This window comes from Bombina bombina, chromosome 2 (genome assembly GCF_027579735.1).
Source record: "Bombina bombina isolate aBomBom1 chromosome 2, aBomBom1.pri, whole genome shotgun sequence".
NCBI lineage: Eukaryota > Metazoa > Chordata > Amphibia > Anura > Bombinatoridae > Bombina > Bombina bombina.
The window spans coordinates 732,260,679-732,284,428 of record NC_069500.1 but is presented as its reverse complement, the minus strand read 5'-3'; the positions used below and the strand labels follow the sequence as shown (position 1 = coordinate 732,284,428).

Below are 23,750 nucleotides of genomic sequence, written 5' to 3'. Positions count from 1 at the left end.
AGCTTCAAAATGCTTGCCGTGTCCTTCATTCCATTCAACACCCGTCAGTGGCTCAATGCATGGAGGTAATCGGCTTAATGGTAGCGGCAATGGACATAGTACCCTTTGCACGCCTACATCTCAGACCGCTGCAATTGTGCATGCTAAGTCAGTGGAATGGGGATTACTCAGATTTGTCCCCTACTCTGAATCTGGATCAAGAGACCAGAAATTCTTTTCTATGGTGGCTTTCTCGGCCACATCTGTCCAGGGGGATGCCATTCAGCAGACCAGATTGGACAATTGTAACAACAGACGCCAGCCTACTAGGTTGGGGCGCTGTCTGGAATTCCCTGAAGGCTCAGGGATCATGGACTCAGGAGGAGAGTCTCCTTCCAATAAACATTCTGGAATTGAGAGCAGTTCTCAATGCCCTTCTGGCTTGGCCTCAGTTAACAACTCGGGGATTCATCAGGTTTCAGTCGGACAACATCACGACTGTAGCTTACATCAACCATCAAGGAGGGACAAGAAGCTCCCTAGCGATGATGGAAGTATCAAAGATAATTCGCTGGGCAGAGTCTCACTCTTGCCACCTGTCAGCGATCCACATTCCTGGAGTGGAGAACTGGGAGGCGGATTTCCTAAGTCGTCAGACTTTTCATCCGGGGGAGTGGGAACTTCATCCGGAGGTCTTTGCCCAAATACTTCGACTTTGGGGCAAACCAGAGATAGATCTCATGGCGTCTCGCCAGAACGCCAAGCTTCCTTGTTACGGGTCCAGGGACCCGGGAGCGGTCCTGGTAGATGCTTTGACAGCACCTTGGACCTTCGGGATGGCCTATGTGTTTCCACCCTTCCCGATGCTTCCTCGATTGATTGCCAGGATCAAACAGGAGAGAGCATCGGTGATTCTAATAGCGCCTGCGTGGCCACGCAGGACCTGGTATGCAGATCTAGTGGACATGTCATCCTGTCCACCTTGGTCTCTGCCTCTGAGACAGGACCTTCTAATTCAGGGTCCTTTCAAACATCAAAATCTAATTTCTCTGAAGCTGACTGCTTGGAAATTGAACGCTTGATTTTATCAAAGCGTGGATTTTCGGAGTCAGTAATTGATACCTTAATACAGGCTAGGAAACCTGTTACCAGAAAGATTTACCATAAAATATGGTGAAAATACTTACATTGGTGCGAATCCAAGAGTTACTCATGGAGTAAGGTTAGGATTTCTAGGATATTGTCTTTTCTACAAGAGGGTTTAGAAAAGGGTTTATCTGCTAGTTCCTTAAAGGGACAGATCTCAGCTCTGTCCATTCTTTTACACAAACGTCTGTCAGAAGTTCCAGACGTTCAGGCTTTTTGCCAGGCCTTGGCCAGGATTAAGCCTGTGTTTAAAACTGTTGCTCCACCATGGAGCTTAAATTTAGTTCTTAACGTTTTACAGGGTGTTCCGTTTGAACCCCTTCATTCCATTGATATTAAATTGTTATCTTGGAAAGTTCTGTTTTTAATGGCTATTTCCTCGGCTCGAAGAGTCTCTGAGTTATCGGCCTTACATTGTGATTCTCCTTATCTGATTTTTCATTCAGACAAGGTAGTTCTGCGTACTAAACCTGGGTTCTTACCTAAGGTAGTCACTAATAGGAATATCAATCAGGAGATTGTTGTCCCATCATTGTGTCCTAACCCTTCTTCAAAGAAGGAACGACTTCTACACAATCTGGATGTAGTTCGTGCCCTGAAATTTTATTTACAGGCAACTAAAGATTTTCGCCAAACTTCTTCCCTGTTTGTCGTTTATTCTGGACAGAGGAGAGGTCAAAAAGCTTCTGCTACCTCTCTCTCTTTTTGGCTTCGTAGTATAATACGTTTAGCCTATGAGACTGCTGGACAGCAGCCTCCTGAAAGAATTACAGCTCATTCTACTAGAGCTGTGGCTTCCACTTGGGCCTTTAAGAATGAGGCATCTGTTGAACAGATTTGCAAGGCTGCAACTTGGTCTTCTCTTCATACTTTTTCCAAATTTTACAAATTTGACACTTTTGCTTCTTCGGAGGCTGTTTTTGGGAGAAAGGTTCTTCAGGCAGTGGTCCCTTCCGTATAAAGATCCTGCCTGTCCCTCCCGTCATCCGTGTACTTTAGCTTTGGTATTGGTATCCCAGAAGTAATGATGACCCGTGGACTGACTACACTTAACAGGAGAAAACATAATTTATGCTTACCTGATAAATTCCTTTCTCCTGTAGTGTAGTCAGTCCACGGCCCGCCCTGTTTTTTATGGCAGGTCTAAAATTTTAAATTATACTCCAGTCACCACTGCACCCTATAGTTTCTCCTTTCTCGTTTGGTTCTCGGTCGAATGACTGGGTGTGACGTAGAGGGGAGGAGCTGTGTGGCAGCTCTGCTTGGGTGATCCTCTTGCACTTCCTGTTGGGGAGGAGTTAATATCCCAGAAGTAATGATGACCCGTGGACTGACTACACTACAGGAGAAAGGAATTTATCAGGTAAGCATAAATTATGTTTTTTTAAATTATGCATTTGAGCATTTTTACTTCAACAAAAAAACATTGGAGATATGTCGTCTCCAACAATAAAGTTTGGGAATACAGCACTTCTTATTTCTAATTAATTTAGCACTCTGCCATAAAAATAGGAAATACCTACATAGTGCAAACACAACAAATTACATAAAATATACACACATAATTATAAAATCAATAGACTTTGATGTACCATATAACCTCTCTAAATAAATTCAGAGGGGAAGAAAGCCATATAGATGATACAACAGACCAGCAACAGCCAGCTTCTAGCAGATGGTGTTTATATAGATACTGGTAATATCTGGGCAAGGAATAATAAAGGGAGCTATGATGTCTTGTGTGCCTCCATATATTGCACATTGCCATAAATATATATACTGTAGTTATATTATATAAGGTTCACAAGAACAAGGAACTTAAATTTTTCCTAGATTTGAAAACTTTAAACAAGTTTCTCAGGGTTTCTTTTTTTCAAGATGGAAACTATTCAGACTATTCTTCCTCTTGATCAACCAGGACAGTTCTTGTCCTCTATAGATCGTAAGGATACTTATCTTCATATCCCCATTCACAAGGATCATCATTTTCAGTTTCATCTGGCTACTGCTCCCATATTTTGTTTTATTATTGTTATTTTTTTTAATAGGTTCTAGGCTCTCTCTTATCTGTGATAAGAGCTCAGGGTATTTTGGCGGTTCCTTTCCTGGATGATATCTTAATACAGGCTCCATCTTTACATTTAGCACTATCTCTTTCCAACCACATTCATGAAGAAAAAAAGTCTGGTGGGAAGTAACCTTTTCAAGAAGTTATTTGTCCCCTCAGTCCAACATTATTTTTCTAGATGTAATAATCAACTCAGTCTCCATAACATTTTCTTTGACAGATCACAGAAGGGTGACGTTTTTCTGTAGCTCTTTGTATGGATGTATTAGGTATTTTTATTAGCAGCCTCAGATGCTATTCTTTTTGCTTGGTTTCACATGAAGGCTTTTCAGCTTTGTATGCTAAAATAAGTCAGTCCCTTTTTTTGGTGGATCAATCATTAGTCCATTGTTCTGGGGGCTTTGTTTGTCCATCCATATTGGACTGTGATCTCGACAGATGCAAGTCTTTCAGGTTGGGGTGCAGTCTTGGGTTCCCAGAGGGCACAGGGAGTCTGGTTACTTCGGGAGGTGAAGTTGCCAATAATTATTCTGGAACCCTGTGCAATTTGTAGGTCCCTTCTCCTTGAACTTATCCTGGAAAAAGACTTATATATGCATTTCCTGACAATGGTACAGCAGTGGCTTACATCAGTCATCAAGGGGGAACTTGCAGTTACCTGGTTATGAGTGAGGTTTCCCAAATTCTGGCATGGCAGAGAGCAATCCCTTCATCTAGGGCAGTGTTTCCCAGCCATGATCCTAAAGTACCCCTAACAGTCCTGGTTTTTATTATAGCTGAACTAGAGCACAGGCGAAATAATCATCGGATGGATGAGAGCAGGTTGGTTACGGATTAGCTAATTACTACACCTGTGCACTGGTTCAGCTATAATGAAAACCAGGCATGTTGGGGGTACTTGAGGACCGTGGTTGAGAAACACTGATCTAGGGGATTTGTCTCTTCATCTGGAAACCTTCAGTCAGATTGTAGACCTCTGTGGGGTCTTCCGGTACTAGCTCCCCAGATTCGTTGCGAGGTACAGGAATCCTCAGGTGCAGTTTGTGGATGCTTTAGTAGTTCCTTGGTTGTTTTGTCTGGCCTACATTTTTCCACCTTTTTTCTGTTACCAAGGGTAATAGCCAGGATCAAGCAGGAGGTATCATCAGTAATCCGGATTGCTCCAGCTTGTCCTCGCAAGTTTTGGTTTGCAGATCTGGTGCAGATATCCAGTTGTCCTCCTTGGCCTCTTCCTTTGCGTCATGAGGTTCAGTATCAAGGTCCATTTTTTTCATCAGGATCTAAAATCTCAATTTGAAGGCTTGGAGATTAAACGCTTAGTTTTAAGACAGAGAGGTTTTCTGATTATGTAATTAAAACATTGGTTCAGGCTGTAAACCTGTGACAAGCTTTTTATATACTGCTGTGTGGAACATGGGTTGAGTTGATTTTCCTCTCTTAGATTTCCTAGAATTCTTCTATTTCTTCAGGATGGTTTAGAATAAGGGTTCATCCTCTAGTTCTTTAAAGAGGTAGCTATCTGCTCTTTGTCTTGTTTTACAAGAAAATATATTCAGAATTTTGTCCAGGCTTTAGTCAAGATTCCATGGAAGAGAAATTGGTTTATCAAGCTTAATCCTAATTTGTTTTATTAAGAGTTTTGCAGGTTTCTCCTTTTCCTAGAATAATTTCTGATTTGTCTGCTTTTTATTGTGAGCATCCTTATCTTATTTTTTTTCAGGATAAGGCAGTTTTGAGAACTGAGTATGAGTTTTTGTCTAAGGTGGTTCTTCTTTTAACATTGATCTTTTTGTCCTAATCCAAAGAATTCTAAAGAGAGGCTTATCCATAATTTGTATGTGGTCATACATTTGAAGTTATATTTGCAGACTAATAAGGATTTTAGACAATCTTCCAGCTTGTTTATTTTTCAGGTTCCAGAAAGGGTCAGAAGGCTACAGCCGTTTTCATTCGCCTTTTGGTTAAAGCTTTCTTGGAGACGGGTCAGTCTCCTTATAAACGGATTACTGCCAGATTACCAGATTAATTGCTATTTCTTGGGCCTTTAAGAATGAGTCCTTTGTTGATCAAATTAGCAAGGCATTGTATTGGTCTTCTGTACTTACTTTTTCTAAATTCCACCATTTTGATGTTTTTACTGGTAGGCAAGTCCTTCAGACAGCTGCATCTGGGCATTAAAAATTGTTGTACATAATTTTTTTTCTATATAAACAAAAAACTAATCATTCAATCTATTTGGAATAGTATAAGTGTAGTGTTGCCCAGATTACTCGTGGACTCCACAGCTTGGGTATCTCAGGAGTAATGGATCACCCATTATTTTCTATTTTGGCAACAGTTCGAGTATGCACCTCCTTTTTTTTTTATCTTGCTCTTTTTTGTGTTGCTTTTATTTTAATTTCCAACCTTTTCTGACTTGGCTATATGTCAGAGTAGTTTTCATTAAGGTGGGAGGAGTTTTAAGGGTTCTGGTTTTGGGACCTTTGTCTCCTCCTAGTGGTCTTGAGTATAATTCCCAGGAGTAATGGACCGTGGACAGTCACCACTATGAAAGAAATTAATAAATCAGGTAAGCATAAATTATATTTTTCACAATGCCATTTCATTTCTGCTTGAAGGTGGTTTCTTTTTGGAATGTTTATTCTGAGATTGTGGCTCCTTTGACAGAGACTGTCTGTTTCCTAGGAACAAACAAGATCCTCACACGCTTAATATTGTCAGAGATGTCAGATATTATATGAAGTTTCTAAGGATATCAGGAAGTATTTTTTGTTCTCCTCTCTGGTGCCTGAAATGGATAAAAAAAAAAAAAAGCTTTTTTAGCTAATGTGATTTGGGTTATAATCCATGTGGGTTCATAATGAGATGTTAATTTCTCTTGAAGTTCAAGATCGTTCTACTTTGCATCTTTCTGGGAATAGCATCATAAAGCTTTAGTGGAATAGCTATTCAAGACCAACATGTTTTGCATTTCTCTAAATAGATTGCTGCTTGGCTATGACTGAACAAACTTAAACAGAAATAAAAGTGTGTGTATATATATATATGTGTGTGTGTGTGTCTATATATATATATATATATGTATGTATATATATATATATATATATATATATGTATATATATGTATGTATATATATATATGTATGTATGTATGTATATATATATATATATATATATATATATATGTATGTGTATATATATATATATATATATATATATATATTTATATAATATTTTAGCGACTACCCATTCTTTCTGACTTCTTTAGTCAGAGGCCATCTTCCTATCAATATTATTATCTAGTTCAAGTGGGGGGGTTAAAATAGTAGGTATGCATTTGTTTTAGTGTTGAGCAGAGGTGGATACCTGGCAACACACATCCTCTATTTCTACCGTAAAAGTCCTTTGGTACCAGTTGTCCTGAGATAGTGCTTTGCAGTATCCTCATATATGCATATTTAATAATTGCAAAACTTAAACCCTAAACTAACTTGAGATTTATTAATTAAAACTCACTATACGAGCAGAAAGTTATTGTGAAGTCTTGGAACCTTTTCTAGTGTCTGACTGCAGTAGTATTTTAGGTTTGCTATTCATGCGGGAGTAGCGTTATGAATCTTCATATGATCATTTGCTAATCATGGAGAGTAAGTTTTTTTTTACATAGATTTGTATCTTTGGAGTTTATTATGTTATATGCAGCTAAATGCTAAAAATTACCTTTTTAGATAATTTACTTCCACAATCAAAGATTTTTGCTTCTACAAGCAATCCCGATATCTTGAGTGGATGGGATTCTTGGGAAGAACCTTCAAAAAGTGCCACTAGTTTTCTTCCAAAGCCTAACAAATCTGCTTTTCTAGGTAAGTTTAAAAAAAATTCTGTTTGCCCACAATGGTATGTTATGAAATGAATAAGTTGATGCAGAAAATTACGGTATTAAAAAAACATTATAGTAAAAGAATTACATGCATAAATTTGTTAGTGCATGCATGTCATTGCTTTCATCAGATAGTGAGTCCACATGTTGTGTGGGAATTCCACTCTATGACCAGTAGGAGGTGGAAACAAACTAACACACCAGAGCTTTAAAATCGCTCCTACTTCCCATGATCCGAACACCTTTTTCTTTTACACGCTCAGAAATTACTGCTGCGCTATACACAGTCTTTCTTTCTCCTGCGCTAAGATCTTCATGTTTCCTTCGGGTTTCTTGGTTTTAGTGCTTTTTTTCTTACCTGGGGTTCCGGTTAGCTGCTAACATGGAGTCTGTTTTTAAAATTGTCGCGGGCAAATTAGGCTTGCAATGATGCAATTTGCATCATTTTATTGCGTAATTTTTAGCATGAATATTTTTGGCACAAAATCGTGTCTGCTGTGACACCAGTTGCGCCATTTTATTGCGTTTTTTTGGCGCAAGGTCGCATCTATTGTGCTGCGAGTTGCGTCATTTTTGGCACAAGGTTGCGCCTGTTATGACGCGAGTTCTGTTTTTTTCAGTGCGCCGTTCTTGGCGCCAAAATGTATTAAATTAAGTCTCTCCCTCTAATGCTCACTGCTTTCATATTATAGTGAACTATGATGCTTTGGATTTTACTTTTTGTATAAGAATTTTATCATAAGCATTTTTTCCCATTCCTGAAACTGCTATATTGAGGAAATTTAATATTTTGTTTAAATTTTATTTTTTTTATTCTTTGTTACATTTTGCAAGATGTCTCAAACTGATCCTGCCTCTGATGTTACTGTAGGAACTAAGCTGCCTGAACACAATTCTACCATAGCTAAGTGTGCTTGTTGTAAACAAGCTGACCTTATTTCTTCAGCTCAATTATGTGACAAATTATTACATGCTGATAATGTTTCTATGAGTACAAATACATCTACTGTTATGCCTTCTCAGTCTAATGTACCTGATATTCCTGCAGATGTAAAATTTCCATCTAAAGAGGAGGAGAGTCCACTGCTTCATTCATCACTTGTGTAATTAAGAACCTGGCCACCAGGAGGAGGCAAAGACACCCCATCCAAAGGCTTTAATACCTCCCCCACTCCCCTCCTCCCCCAGTCATTCTTTACCTTTCGTCACAGGAGGTTGGCAGAGAAGTGTCAGAAGATTCGTAGAGTTTCTAATCGAGGGTAGTACTCTTTGCAATGGGACTGGAGTTTTAAGTAGTCCTGTCAGCCTCTCAGTGAGAGCATGGGTGAAAGTTAGAGTCCAGAGATGCAGGGGGAGTTCTTCTGCGAAACCATCCCAACTCATATTAACAGCTCCTTAAGCAATCAGCGTTGACAAGTTTCACTGCCTGCTTTTATTCTCTCAAGTCCATGTCAGGAGCGACGCTGCTTACCTGTCACACTTGAAGGGCCATGTTACTGTTCCACGGCATTGATTCTGGTAAGATCATTATATTTTATATATATATATATATATATATATATATATATATATATATATATATATAAATATATATATATATATAAATATATATATATGTTATAACGCAAGAAGACAGGGTCACAGTGTGACTCCTTTTTATTTATATAGAATCTATGGTAATACCCTTGGAAGGGGGTTATTGAACAGGGGGGATTTTAATATACATAATAATGTTTAATGTGTTTTTTGCTACACTTGTTTGAGATGAGGCTCTGTCAATGTGGAACAGTTAGAGCGAGATTGAGGCAGGCTTTTTGGCACGTCTTTCGCACAGTGCAGGGGCGGTCCTGCATGGCATTCCGCGTGGCCTTTCTCGACCTGTGTGCGGAGGAGACGAAAGCTGTTTCTTGTAGTCCGGGTCATAGGAAGTGGTGAGTGCCCCGGCCATTGGGATATAAAGGTGCCATTTAATCTATAATCAAGTATACTAAGTGTGTATACTGTGAGGAGGTTCCGGTGGAACCGCCGTTACAGTTCTGTTCCACATGTTATGACAATATTACTAATTCTAAAAAGAATAAAGTATTTAGTACAGCTGAGCCATCCACCTCTGAGGGTTCTCCGTCCCCCCAGATGCGTTCCCTTCAAGCATCTCCGATTACACAAGCAGTTCCCCAGGGCAGTACTAACCCTCCCGCGGGAGTGGCCCTTTGGCCTCCAGTCTTCGCCGATCAATTGCAGACGGCGGTTTCTGCGGCCATAAATGCGATGCTTCGTCCTACTAAGTGCAAGCAGAAGGTACGGCACTGCTATCCGTCTCATGGGTCTTCGACTCCGCTGGATAACTTGGACAGATTATCCGCAGAGGAGGACAACTCCGACTTATCGGAGAATGTCACTTCTGAGTCGAAATCAGAAGTTTAAGATGGAGCACTTGCGTTTCCTGCTGAAGGAGAGGTGCTTGCTACGTTAGAGTTTCCGGAATCGAAACTACCGGGAACCTTCGATCTCTAAACTGGATAGGGTTTACAAGGACAGGGTAGTGCCTCAGGCCTTCCCGGTTCCTATCAAAATGGTGAACATTATTAAAAATGAATGGGAGAAACTAGGTTCGCCCTTTTCTCCCTCGTCTTCTTTTAAGAAGCTTTCCCCGTTCTGGACACGCAGCTTGAATTGTGGGGGAACCGTCCCAAGGGTGGATGGTGCTATCTCCACGCTCGCTAAGAGAATGACCATTCCACTTGAGGATAGCTCCTCTTTTATGGAACCCATGGATAAAAAGATGGAATCCATGTTGCGGAAGATGTTCCAAATGGCGGGGTTCATTTTCCAACTGGCTTATCTCTGCGGTGGCTGGTGCGGCTACCTATTGGTGTGACGCACTAACGGCAATTGTCAAGGGGGAGACCCCCCTCGAGGAGATTATGGATCGAATCAAAGCCTTAAGGGTAGCGCATTCATTCATTTGTGATGCTAACATGCAGACTATTCGCCTGAACGCTAAGACATCAGGGTTTTCTGTTTTAGCTCGCAGGGCTCTGTGGCTAAAATAGTGGTCTGCTGACATGTCTAAGTCTTGCTTGCTTTCCCTACCATTCAAGGGGAAGGTTTTGTTTGGCCTGGGCCTGGATTCTATCATATCTACTGTCACGGGTGGCAAGGGCGCCTTCTTACCTAAGGATAAGAAAGCCAAACCCAAGGGATCTACTTTTCGTCCCTTTCATGCAGACAAGTCTCAGCGCCATCAGCCTTCCGCAAAATCTGAGCAATCCAAGGGATCTTGGAAGCCAGCAAACTCTCTTTGAATAAGTCTTAGCAGAACAAGAAGCCCGCCGAGTCAAAGTCGGCATGAAGGGGTGGCCAGGGGTACAGGAAAGGTTTCAAATCGTATTTGCCCAGAGGCAGGTTCCTCCTGTCAAACATCTCTATGAAACCAGAAAAGAGAGACGCCTTCCTGGGATGTGTGAGGGATCTCTCATCCCAGTTCCTCCAGCAGAAGAGGTCTGGGGTTATTATTCAAACCTTTTTGTGGTCCCAAAGAAGGAGGGCACGTTTTGTCCAAGTCTGGACCTAAGGGCTCTAAACAAGTTTTTGTCAGTGCCATCATTCAAGATGGAGACGATCAGGTCAGTTCAGGAGGGGCAATTCATGATGACTATAGACCTGAAGGATGCTTACCTTCATGTTCCAATCCACAAAGATCACTTCAAATTTCTAAGTTTCGCCTTTCTAGACCAGCACTTCTAGTTTGTGGCCCTTCCGTTTGGTCTGGCAATGGCCCCAAGAGTCTTTACAAAGATTCTGAGAACTCTTCTCGCAGTAGCGAGAGCCAGAGGGATTGCAGTGGCTCCATATCTGGACGATATCCTGATCCAGGCTCCGTCCTTACAGTCTGGCGGAGGATCCTTTGAGAGCTCTCCTCCTTCTACTTCGATCCCACGGGTGGAAGATAAATTAAGGGAAGAGTTCATTGGTCCCCAGCAACAGGGTGGAGTTCCTGGGTACGATACTAGATTTTTCTACAATGAAGATATTTCTGACAGACCAGAGACATTGCAAGCTTCCGTCCAACTGTCTAACCCTGCAGACATCCTCCAGGACATCTGTGGCCAAGTGTATGTAGGTAATCGGACTCATGGTATCCAGCATAGATGTCATTCCTTTTGCCAGGTTTCATCTCAGACCTCTGCAACTGTGCATGTTGAGACAATGGAATGGTGATCATTCAGATTTAACCCAACAGATATCTCTGGACAGACCGGTGAGGGAGTCCCTGTTTTGGTGGACCCGACCGGGCCAGTTGTCCCAGGGGACTTCCTTCCTAAGACCATCCTGGGAGATTGTAACCACGGATGCAAGTCTATCAGGATGGGGAGCAGTTTTGAGGTGCCAGAGTGGCACAAGGCAGATGGACTCGAAAGGAATCGAGTCTATCTATAAATATTCTGGAACTTCGAGTGATATTCAATGCTCTGAAGGCTTGGCCCCTTCTGGGGTCGTCCCAATTCATCAGATTCCAATTGGACAACATCACCTCGGTGGCTTACATAAACCACCAGCGGGGGGGGGGGGGGACGAGAATCTCCCTAGCAATGAGGGAAGTATCTCGGATTCTGCAATGGGGAGAGACTCACAATTGCTCGCTCTCCACGATCCACATTCTGGGTGTAGACAACTGGGATCGGATTTTCTGAGTAGACAGACGTTTCATCCAGGGGAATGGTCTCTCCACTCCGAGATGTTTGTGGAGATCTGCAGCAGATGGGGGACACTGGAAATAGATCTCATGGCGTCCAGACTCAATTACAAGCTACCCAGATACGGGTTGCGATCCAGGGATCCCCAGGCGGAACTGATAGACGCCTTGGCGGTACCCTGGGACTTCAACCTAATCTACTTATTTCCACCGTTGCCTCTTCTACCTCGAGTAGTGGTCCGCATCAAGCAGGAGCAAGCTTTGGCTATTCTGATTGCTCTGTCGGGACCGTGGAGGAAGTGGTTTGCGGATCTAGTTGCGATGTCGTCATAGCCGCTGTGGAAGTTACCTTGTCGCAGGGATCTGCTAGTTCAAGGTCCTTTTCTACATAAAAAAAGGCTGACTGCGTGGAGATTAAACGCCTAGTCTTAGCCAAGAGAGTTTTTTCGGAGAGTGTGATCGACACTCTCGTCCAGGCCAGGAAGCCGGTCACTAGATGCATCTACCACAAGGTGTGGAGGACCTACTTGTCCTGGTGTGAGGAGCGAGGATACCCATGACATAAGGATCAAGGTATCCAGGATTTTGGCCTTTATCCAGGATGGTCTGGATAAGGGTCTTGCCACCAGTTCCCTAAGGGAACAGATCTTGGCTTTATTGGTACTGTTGTATAAGAAGCTTGCAGAGCTTCCTGACATTCAGTCCTTTGTTCAGGCTCGGTCGAGGATTAGACCGGTTTTCAGGCTCCTCCCTGGAGTTTGAACTTGGTGCTTAAGGTCTTGCAGAGTGCTCCGTTTGAGCCTATGCATGCACTAGACATTAAAATTAAATTATTGGCTATTGCATCGGCACGCATATTCTGAGTTGGCGGCCTTACAATTTGAGCCTCCTTACTTGGTTTTTCATGCTGACAAAGCCGTTCTGCAAACCGGTTTGGGATTTCTTCCCAATGTAGTGTCAAGTCGTAACATTAACCAGGAAATAGTGGTTCCTTCCTTGTGTCCTAACCCGTCCTCTTTGAAGGAGAGGTTACTTCATAATCTGAATGTGGTTCGGGCCTTGAAGTTTTATCTTAAAGCCACGAAGGAGTTCAGACAGACGTTGTCCTTATTTGTTGTGTATACTGGAAGGCACAGGGGGCAGAGGGCCTCTGCAACTTCTCTATCTTTTTGGTTGAGGAGTATGATCTTTCTGGCTTATGAGACAGCGGGACACAAGCCTCGTCAGAGGATTATGGCTCATTCAACTAGAGCTGTGGCCTCTTCTTGGGCCTTTAAGAATGAGGCTTCTATGGAGCAGATTTGTAAGGCGGCAACCTGGTCATACTTACATACTTTTGAAAAATTTTACTTTTTTGCTTCGGTGGAAGCAGCTTTTGAAAGAAAGGTTCTACAGGCTGTGGTGCCCTCAGTATAGGCTCTGCCTCTTTTGCCCTCCCGTTTTCTTCATTCAGTGTCCTCTAGAGCTTGGGTATTTGTTCCCACAAGTGATGAATGAAGCAGTGGACTCTGCTCCCCTTTAGTTGGAAAATATAAATTATGCTTACCTGATCATTTAATTTCCATCGTGGGGAGGAGAGTCCACTGCACCCGCCCGTTCTCCGGTGGGCTGACCTACATTTATTTTGTGTTCTTCTGGCACCATTTATACCCTTATATATCTCCTACTGTTCCTTGTTCCCTCGGCAGAATGACTGGGGGATGAGGGAAGTGTGGGAGGTATTTAAGCCTTTGACTGTGGTGTCTTTGCCTCCTCTTGGTGGCCAGGTTCTTAATTCCCACAAGTGATTAATGAAGCAGTGGACTCTCCTCCCCATGATGGAAATGAAATTATCAGGTAAGCATTAATTTTTATTGCTGCAGCCATAGAGAAGGCTATGACTGCTATTCCTCCTCTAAATAAACGTAAAAGGTCTTTCCAAACTTGTCATAAATCTAATTAATTTTGTACTGACCGACAGCATACTGAAATATCCTCTTCTGAGGAGGTTTCCTCTGACTCTGATCAGAGGAATTGAACATATTCATTCTCTATTAAAGGAAGTATTGTTTACTTTGGGTATTAAGGAGTCTAGTCCTCCTGATTGCAAAGCTAATTATCGTTTAAATTCTGTATTTAAGACTTCTGAAGTTTTTCCTATTCCAGATGCTATCTCCATTATGATTACTAAAGAATGGTATAAACCTGGTACCTCTTTTAACCCTTCTTCTAGGTTTAAGAAGTTGTATCCTTTAACTGTGGCTAGTCTAGAGTTTTAGGAAAAGATTCCTAAGGTTGATGAGGCTATTTCCACTCTTGCCAAATGTACTACTATTCCTACGGAACATAGTACTTCTTTTAAGGATCCTTTAGATAGGAAGCTCAAATCTTATCTTAGAAGAGCATATTTACATACTGGCTATATTCTTAGACCAGCTATTTCTACGGCTGATTGTTGCTGCTGCTTCAACTTTTTGGTTTGACAGTTTAACGCAGCAGTTATCAGATACTGAACTATCTAACATTGTTCTTTTACTTCAACATGTAAATCATTTAATTTGTGATGCTATGTTTGATGTCATTAAGATTAATGTCAAATCTATGTCTTTAGCTATTCTAACTAGAAGAGTTTTATGGCTTAAATCTTGGAATGCTGACAGGGTGTCTAAATCTAGATTATTATCTCTATCTTTTCAGGGTAATAATCTGTTTGGTTCACAATTGGATTCTATTATCTCCACTGTCACTGGGGGTAAGGGAGTTTTTCTGCCCCAAGACAAGAAATCTAAAGGTACATTTAAAGCTCCCAATCATTTTTGTTCCTTTCGTCAGAATAGAGAACAGAAAACCTCTCCTTCCCTTAAGGCTTCTGGCTCTAATTGGAGACCATCTCCGAATTGGAATAAATCCAAGCCTTATAAGAAACCAAATCCAGCCCCTAAGACTGCATGAAGGTGCGGCCCTCAAACCAGTTCTTCTGGTAGGGGTCAGACTAAAGTTATTTCAAGACAATTGGACAGATTCTGTCCAAAATCATTGGATTCAGAATATTGTTTCTCAAGGGTATCGAATAGGTTTCAGAATAAGACGACCTATGGGAAGATTCTTTCTTACTCATGTTTCAACAAACCCTGTGAAGGCTCAGGCTTTTCTGAAGTGTGTTTCAGACATGAGCTTTCCAGGGTGATTTGTACGAGTTCCTCAGCAGGAACAGGGATTGGGTTTCTATTCAAATCTATTCATTGTCCCAAAGAAGGAAGATTCTTTCAGACCAATCCTGGATCTGAAAACTTTAAATAGTTTTGTAAGAGTCCCAACTTTCAAGATGGTGACTATAAGGACTTTTCTGCCTTTTGTTCAGCAAGGTCATTTCATGTCCACAATAGACTTACAGGATCCATATCTTCACATTCCGATTCATCCAGACCACTATCGTTTTCTGAGATTCTCTTTTCTAGACAAGCATTACCAATTTGTCGCTCTTTCATTTGGCCTAGCAACAACACCAAGAATTTTCTCAAAGGTTCTTGGTGCCCTTCTATCTGTAATCAGAGAGCAGAGTATTGCGGTGTTTCCTTATTTGTACAATATCTTGGTACTAGTTCAATCTTTTCATTTAGCAGAATCTCACACGAAACAACTAATGTTGTTTCTTCAAAGACCTGGTTGGAGGATCAATTTACCAAAGAGTTTTCTTTCATGTAATTGGCAAGAGTCCATGAGCTAGTGACGTATGGGATATACATTCCTACCAGGAGGGGCAAAGTTTCCCAAATCTCAAAATGCCTATAAATATACCCCCCCACCACACCCACAATTCAGTTTTACAAACTTTGCCTCCTATGGAGGTGGTGAAGTAAGTTTGTGCTAGATTTCTACGTTGATATGCGCTTCGCAGCATGCTGAAGCCCGGTTTCCTCTCAGAGTGCAGTGAATGACAGAGGGATGTGAAGGGAGTATTGCCATCCTATCATATATGGTCATCCTATCGGGGATCTATTTCATAGGTTCTCTGTTTTCGGTCGTAGAGATTCATCTCCTACCTCCCTTTTCAGATCGACGCTATACTCTTATATACCATTACCTCTGCTAATTCTCGTTTCAGTACTGGTTTGGCTATCTACTATATGTAGATGAGTGTCTTTTGGTAAGTATGTCTTATTTTATTTATGACACTCAGCTATGGTTTGGCACTTTATATGTAAAGTTCTAAATATATGTTTTATACTTATATTTGCCATGATTCAGGTTAATCAGTATATTTTCTTCTTATAGACTGTCAGTTTCATTTTGGGAAATGCATATGAATAAAAAAATTTCTTACCTGAAAATTTTTCAAATTGACTTTTCTTTCTAAATTGCGGGCTGTTAGGCTCATGGGTGCAAAAAATGTTATAATTTGGCGCAAGACTTTTTTGGCGCGAGAATTACGTTTGTTGACGTAAATGTCGTCATTTCCAGCGTCGTAGTTGACGAAGAGAGTTTTCACGTAGTTGCGTCATCTATGACTCTTGTGTTTGTTGGCGCCAAAAAATTTGTCAATTGTGGGCGTCATACTTGGCGCCAATTTTTTTGACATTATTTAAGTCTTTGTTTCTTGTTGCTTCTGGTTTCCAGAGGCTTATTCTGTTTGCATTTTTTCCCATTCCTGAAACTGTCATTTAAGGAAATTGATAATTTTGCTTTATATGTTGTTTTTTCTATTACATATTGCAAGATGTCTCAATCTGACCCTGTATCAGAATCTACTTCTGGAATGCTGCTGCCTGAGGTCGGTTCTACCAAAGCTAAGTGCATATGTTGTAAACTTGTGGTAACTGTTCCTCCGGCTGTAGTTTGTGTTAGTTGCCATGATAAACTTTCAAAAGCAGTCAATATTTCCATTAGTAGTAGTCCATTACCTGTTGTTGTTCCTTCAACATCTAATGTTCAGGATATTCCTGTTAATGTAAGAGAATTTGTTTCTAATTCTATTCAGAAGGCCCTGTCTGTTATACCACCTTCTAATAAACGTAAAAGGTCTTTTAAAACTTCTCATAAATTAGATGAATTTTTAAATGACCGCCAGCATTCTAATTTATCTATCTCTGATGAGGATCTATCTGGTTCAGAAGATTCTGCCTCAGATATTGACACTGACAAATCTTCATATTTATTTAAAATGGAGTTTATTCGTTCTTTATTAAGAGGTGTTGATTGTATTATATATGGAGGAGTCTAGTCCTCTTGATATTAAAACCAGTAAACGTTTAAATTCGGGTTTTAAACCTCATGTAGTTATCCATAGGTTTTTCCAGTTCCTGATGCTATTTCAGATGTAATTTCTAGGGAATGGAATAGTTTGGGTACTTCATTTACTCCTTCTTTAAGGTTTAAGAGACTGTACCCTTTGCCGTCTGATAGATTGGAGTTTTGGGAAAAAATCCCCAAAGTTGATGGGGCTATCTCTACTCTTGCTAAACGTACTACTATTCCTACGGCAGATAGTACTTCTTTTAAAGATCCTTTAGATAGGAAGCTTGAATCTTATCTAAGGAAGGCTTATTTATGTTCAGGTCATCTTCTTAGGCCTGCTATTTCTTTGGCTGATGTTACTGCGGCTTCAACTTTTTGGTTGGAGGCTTTAGCACAACAAGTACCAGATCATAATGTGTATAGCATTGTTAAGCTTCTTCAACATGCTAATAATTTCATTTGTGATGCCATTTTTTATATCATTAGAATTGATGTCAGGTATATGTCTTTATATATTTTAGCTAGAAGAGCTTTATTGCTTAAATCTTGGAATGCAGATATGACTTCTAAGTCAACGTTGCTATCTCTTTCTTTCCAAGGTAATAAATTATTTGGTTCTCAGTTGGATTCTATCATTTCAACTGTCACTGGGGGGAAGGGAGCTTTTTTGCCTCAGGATAAAAAATCTAAGGGTAAATTTAGGTCTGCTAACAGTTTTCGTTCTTTTCGTCAGAATAAGGAACCGAAGCCTGACCCTTCCCCTAAAGGAACGGTTTCCAATTGGAAGCCTTCTCCAGTCTGGAATAAATCCAAGCCTTTTCGAAAATCAAAACCAGCCCCCAAGTCCGCATGAAGGTGCTGCCCTCAATCCAGCACAGCTGGTAGGGGGCAGACTACGATTTTTCAAAGATGTTTGGATCAATTCAATTCAAAATCATTGGATTCAGAACATTGTTTCTCATGGGTACAGAATAGGTTTCAAGGTAAGACCGCCTGTGAGAAGGTTCTTTCTTTAACGCATTCCAGTGAACCCAGTAAAGGCTCAGGCTTTCCTGAAATGTGTTTCAGACCTAGATTCATCTTGTGTAGTTGTGCCAGTTCCATATCTGGAACGGGGTCTGTGGTTTTATTCAAATCTGTTCATTGTACCAAAGAAAGAGAATTCTTTCAGACCAGTTCTGGATCTAAAAATTTTGAATCGTTATGTAAGTATACCAACATTCAAAATAGTGACTATAAGGACTATTCTGCCTTTTGTTCTGCAAGAGCACTATATGTCCACAATACACTTACAGGATGCTTATTTTCATATTCCAATTCATCCAGATCACTATCAGTTCCTGAGATTCTCTTTTCTAGACAAGCATTACCAATTTGTTGTTGTTCCTTTTGGCCTAGCAACAGCTCCAAGGATCTTCTCAAAGGTTCTCTGTGCCCTTCTCTCTGTAATCAGAGAGCAGGGTATTGCAGTGTTTCGTTATTTGGACGATATCTTGGTACTTGCTCAGTCTTTACATTCTGCAGAATCTCACACAAATCAACTTGTGTTGTTTCTTCAAAGACATGGTTGGAGGATCAATTTACCAAAAAGTTCCTTGATTCCTCAGACAAGGGTAACCTTTTTAGGATTCCAAATAGATTCAGTATCCATGACTTTGTCTCTAACAGACAAAAGACGTCTGAAATTGGTTTCAGCTTGTCGGAACCTTCAGTCTCAGTCATTCCCTTCAGTAGCTATGTGCATGGAGGTTTTAGGTTTCATGACTGCAGCATCGGACACGATCCCCTTTGCTCGTTTTCACATGAGACCTCTTCAGCTTTGTATGCTGAACCAATGGGGCAGGGATTATACAAAGATATCACAATTGATATCCTTAAATCCCAATACTCGACTATATCTGACTTAGTGGTTAGATCACCACCGTTTAGTTCAAGGGCCCTCTTTTCTTTGTCCAACCTGGACTGTGATTTCAACAGATGCGAGTCTTTCAGGTTGGGGAGCTGTCTTGGGGATCTCTGACAGCGCAGGGGGTTTGGAAATCTCAGGAGGTGAGATTACCAATCAATATTTTGGAACTCTGTGCGATTCGCAGAGCTCTTCAGTTGTGGCCTCTTCTGAAGAGAGAACCGTTTATTTGTTTTCAGACTGACAATGTCACAACCGTGGCGTATGTCAATCATCAAGGTGGGACTCACAGTCCTCAAGCTATGAAAGAAGTATCTCGGATACTTGCATGGGCGGAGTCCAGCTCCTGTCTAATCTCTGCGGTTAATATCCCAGGTATAGACAATTGGGAAGCGGATTATCTCAGTCGCCAGACTTTACATCCGGGAGAATGGTCTCTTCACCCAGATGTGTTTCTTCAGATTGTTCAGATATGGGGGTTTCCAGAAATAAATCTGATGGCTTCTCATCTAAACAGGAAACTTCCCAGGTATCTGTCCAGATCCAGGGATCCTCAGGTGGAAGCAGTGGATGCGTTGTCACTTCCTTGGAATTATCAACCTGCCTATATCTTTCCGCCTCTAGTTCTTCTTCCAAGAGTGATTTCCAAAATCATAATCGAACGTTCGTTTGTACTGCTGGTGGCTCCACTTCCGTTAAGGCCAGACCTTCTATCTCAAGGCCCGTTTTTCCATCAGGATCTCAAATCATTAAATTTGAAGGTATGGAGATTTAACGCTTAGTGCTTAGTCATAGTGGTTTCTCTGACTCGGTAATCAATACTACCGCAGGCTCGTAAATCTGTGTCTAGAAAGATTTATTACAGAGTTTGGAAGACTTACATTTCATGGTGTTCTTCTCATAAGTTCTCTTGGCATTCTTTTAGAATTCCTAGAATTTTACAGTTTCTTCAGGATGGTTTGGATAAGGGTTTGTCTGCAAGTTCCTTGAAAGGACAAATCTCTGCTCTTTCTGTTCTGTTTCACAGAAAGATTGCTAATCTTCCTGACATTCGTTGTTTTGTGCAGGCTTTGATTCGTATCAAGCCTGTCATTAAGTCAATCTCTCCTCCTTGGAGTCTTAATTTAGTTTTGAAAGCTTTACAGGCTCCTCCGTTTGAGCCTATGCATTCTCTGGACATTAAATTACTTTCTTGGAAAGTATTGTTTCTTTTGGCTATCTCTTCTGCTAGAAGAGTTTCAGAATTATCTGCTCTTTCTTGTGAGTCTCCTTTTCTGATTTTTCATCAGGATAAGGCGGTTTTGCGGACTTCATTTAAATTTTTACCTAAGGTTGTGAATTCCAACAACATTCGTAGAGAAATTGTTGTCCCTTCGTTGTGTCCTAATCCTAAGAATTCCTTGGAAAGATCTTTGCATTCTTTGGATGTGGTAAGAGCTTTAAAATATTATGTTGAAGCTACTAAAGATTTCAGAAAGACTTCTAGTCTATTTGTTATCTTTTCTGGTCCTAGGAAAGGTCAGAAAGCTCCTGCCATTTCTTTGGCTTCTTGGTTAAAGCTTTTGATTCATTATGCTTATTTGGAGTCGGGTAAATGCCCGCCTCAGAGGATTATGGCTCATTCTACTAGGTCAGTTTCTACTTCCTGGGCTTTTAAGAATGAAGCTTCTGTTGATCAGATTTGCAAAGCAGCAACTTGGTCTTCTTTGCATACTTTTACTAAATTCTACCATTTTGATGTTTTTTCTTAGTCAGAAGCAGTTTTTGGTAGGAAAGTTCTTCAGGCACCTGTTTCAGTTTGATTCTTCTGCTTATAATTTCAGTTTTTTTCATTATAAGATTAATACTTTTTGATTTGGGTTGTGGATTCTTATTTCAGCGGAATTGGCTGTCTTTATTTTTATCCCTCCCTCTCTAGTGACTCTTGCGTGGAGTTCCACATCTTGGGTATTTGCTATCCCATACGTCACTAGCTCATGGACTCTTGTCAATTACATGAAAGAAAACATAATTTATGTAAGAACTTACCTGATAAATTAATTTCTTTCATATTAGCAAGAGTCCATGAGGCCCACCCTTTTTTGTGGTGGTTATGATTTTTTGTATAATGCACAATTATTCCAATTCCTTGTTGATGCTTTCGCTCCTTTCTTATCACCCCACTTCTTGGCTATTCGTTAAACTGAATTGTGGGTGTGGTGGGGGATGTATTTATAGGCATTTTGAGGTTTCGGAAACTTTGCCCCTCCTGGTAGGAATGTATATCCCATACGTCACTAGCTCATGGACTCTTGCCAATATGAAAGAAATTAATTTATCAGGTAAGTTCTTACATAAATTATGTTTCTTGATTCTTCAGACAAGGGTCACCTTCTTAGGTATTCCACGTAGATTCTGTGTCCATGACTCTTTCTCTAACAGACAAGAGATTAATAAAATTGGTCTTAGCTTGTCTAAACCTTCAGTCTCTATTATTCCCTTCAGTGGCTATGTGCATGGAAGTTTTAGGTCTCATAATTGCAGCATCGGACGCAGTCCCCTTTGCTCATTTTCATATGAGACCTCTACAGCTTTGCATGTTGCACCAGTGGTGTAGGGATTATACTCAGATATCACAGTTGATACACTTAAATCCCAACACTCAACTCTCTCTGACTTGGTGGTTAAACCATCACCTTATTTTTCAAGGGGCCTCCTTTGTTTGTCAGCACAAGAGATGCAAGTCTTACAGGTTGGGAAGCTGTCTGGGGGTCTCTGACAGCACAAGGGGTTTGGAATCCTCAAGAGGCGAGGTTACCAATCAATATTTTAGAACTCTGTGCTTTTTTTAGACCTCTTCAGGTTTGGCCTCTATTGAAGAGAGAACTTTACATTAATTTTCAAACAGACAATATCACAAGAGTGGCATAGGTCAATCATCAAGGGGGGACTCGCAGTCCTTTAGCAATGAAAGAAGTATCTCTGATACTTTCTTGGGCGGAATCCAACTCTTGTCAATCTCTGCGATGCATATCCCAGGTGTAGACAATTGGGAAGCGGATTATCTCTGTAGTTATTCTATACATCCGGCGGGAGTGGTTTCTCCATCCAGATGTGTTTTTTCAACTTTTACATATGTGGGGTCTCCTAGAAATAGATCTGATGGCCTCTCGTCTGAACAAGAAACTTTCAGGTCCAGGGATCCTCAGGCGGAAATGATGGATGCTCTAGTAGTTCCCTGGTTTTACCAACTTGCTTACATTTTTCTGCCTCTGGTTCTAATTCCAAAAGTTATCTCCAAGATCATAATGGAACAATCGTATGTGTTTCTGATAGCCCCAGTATGGCCTCACAGGTTTTGGTATGCGGACATTGTCCGAATGTCCAGTTGCCAGCGCCAGCCTTGGTAACTTCCTGTAAGACCAGACCTTATGTCTCAAGGCCCAGTTTTCCATCAGGATCTCAAATCTCTAAATTTAAAGGCATGGAAATTGAACGCATAGTTCTTAGTCATAGAGGTTTCTCTGACTCAGTAATTAACACTATGATACAGGCTTGTAAGATTTATCATAGGGTTTGGAAAAACCTATATTTCATGGTGTTCCACTTATGATTATTCTTGGCATTCATTTAGGATTCCTAGGATTTTACAGTTTCTTCAGGATGGTTTGGATAAAGGTTTGTCTGCAAATACTTTGAAAGGACAAATCTCTGCTCTTTCTGTCTTATTTCATAGAAAGATTGCTAAGCTTCCTAATATTCACTGTTTTGTTAGGGCTTTGATTCGTATCAAGCCTGTTATTAAATAAATTTCTCCTCCTTGGAGTCTCAATTTGGTTTTAAATATTTTGCAGGTTCCTCCTTTTGAGCCTATGTATTCTTTGGATATTAATCTACTTTCTTTGAAAGTTTTATTTCTTTTGGCTATCTCTTCTGCTAGAAGAGTTTCTGAATTGTCTGCTCTCTCTCTTGTGAGTCTCCTTATCTGATTTTCCATCAAGATAAAACTGTTTTGCGGACTTGGTTTACATTTTTTCCTAAGGTTGTGAACAACATCAATAGGGAAATTATTGTTCCTTCCTTGTGTCCAAATCCTAAGAATTCTCTTTAACCCTTTGAGTGCTAAACACTTTCTCATCTGGGTGCTAAGGTGATTTAAGTTTTTTTTCTGAAATTTTTTTCAGATCCCCATCCTTAGACAGTTGGAAATGTTAGGCGATTACCTTTCCAACGGTGGTTCTTGGGGGTCTGTAGCTGCTTAGATGCCTGAGATACAGGGGTCTAAGCGGCATGCCCCCTTTCCCTATACTTTGTATTGTAAATTTTTAATAAAGTTGCGCGGTGACGTCATCACGTCATTGCACGTGATGTCACTTCGCAAAACGTTAAGCCCCGGCGAAGCCTGTCACTATGCAGGCCCGATCGCCGAGGTAGGAGCGGGTGGGAGCCCCCAGATCTCCCTCAAGGTGGGAGAGTGCTAGCGACGGCTCTGAGCCGTCATTAGCACCAGAGTTGGAAACTCTGCGAAGGCTCAGAGCCGTCATTAGCACTCAAGGGGTTAAAGGTCCTTACATTATTTGGATGTGGTAAGAGCTTTGAAATATTATATTGAGGCTACTAAAGATTTCAGAAAGACTTCTAGTCTATTTGTTATTTTTTCTAGTTCCAGAAAAGGTCAGAAAGCCTCTGGCATTTCCTTGGCATCTTGGTTGAAGTTTTTGATTCACAAAGCCTATTTGGAGGCGGGGCAGTCTCTGCCTTACAGCTACTAGATCAGTCGCCACATCTTGGGCTTTCAAGACTGAAGCTTCAGTTGGTCAAATTTGCAAAACAGCAACTTGGTTTTCTTTGCATACATTTACTAAATTTTACCATTTTGAGG

At 40.9% G+C, this 23,750-nt stretch overlaps 1 protein-coding gene across 3 annotated transcripts in view; it reads left to right on the top strand.

Annotated features, from left to right (window-relative positions):
• Positions 1 to 23,750, top strand: part of GAK (cyclin G associated kinase) — a 799,358-nt gene that overhangs the window by 646,260 nt on the left and 129,348 nt on the right. The window contains exon 23 of one of the 3 annotated variants that reach the window (XM_053702753.1): positions 6,922 to 7,056. The exons of the other annotated variants lie outside the window; for them this stretch is intronic. Within the exon in view, the coding sequence (XP_053558728.1) occupies positions 6,922 to 7,056 (135 nt within the window). The remainder of the gene's footprint in view (positions 1 to 6,921; positions 7,057 to 23,750) is intronic. 3 annotated transcript variants of the gene reach the window in all.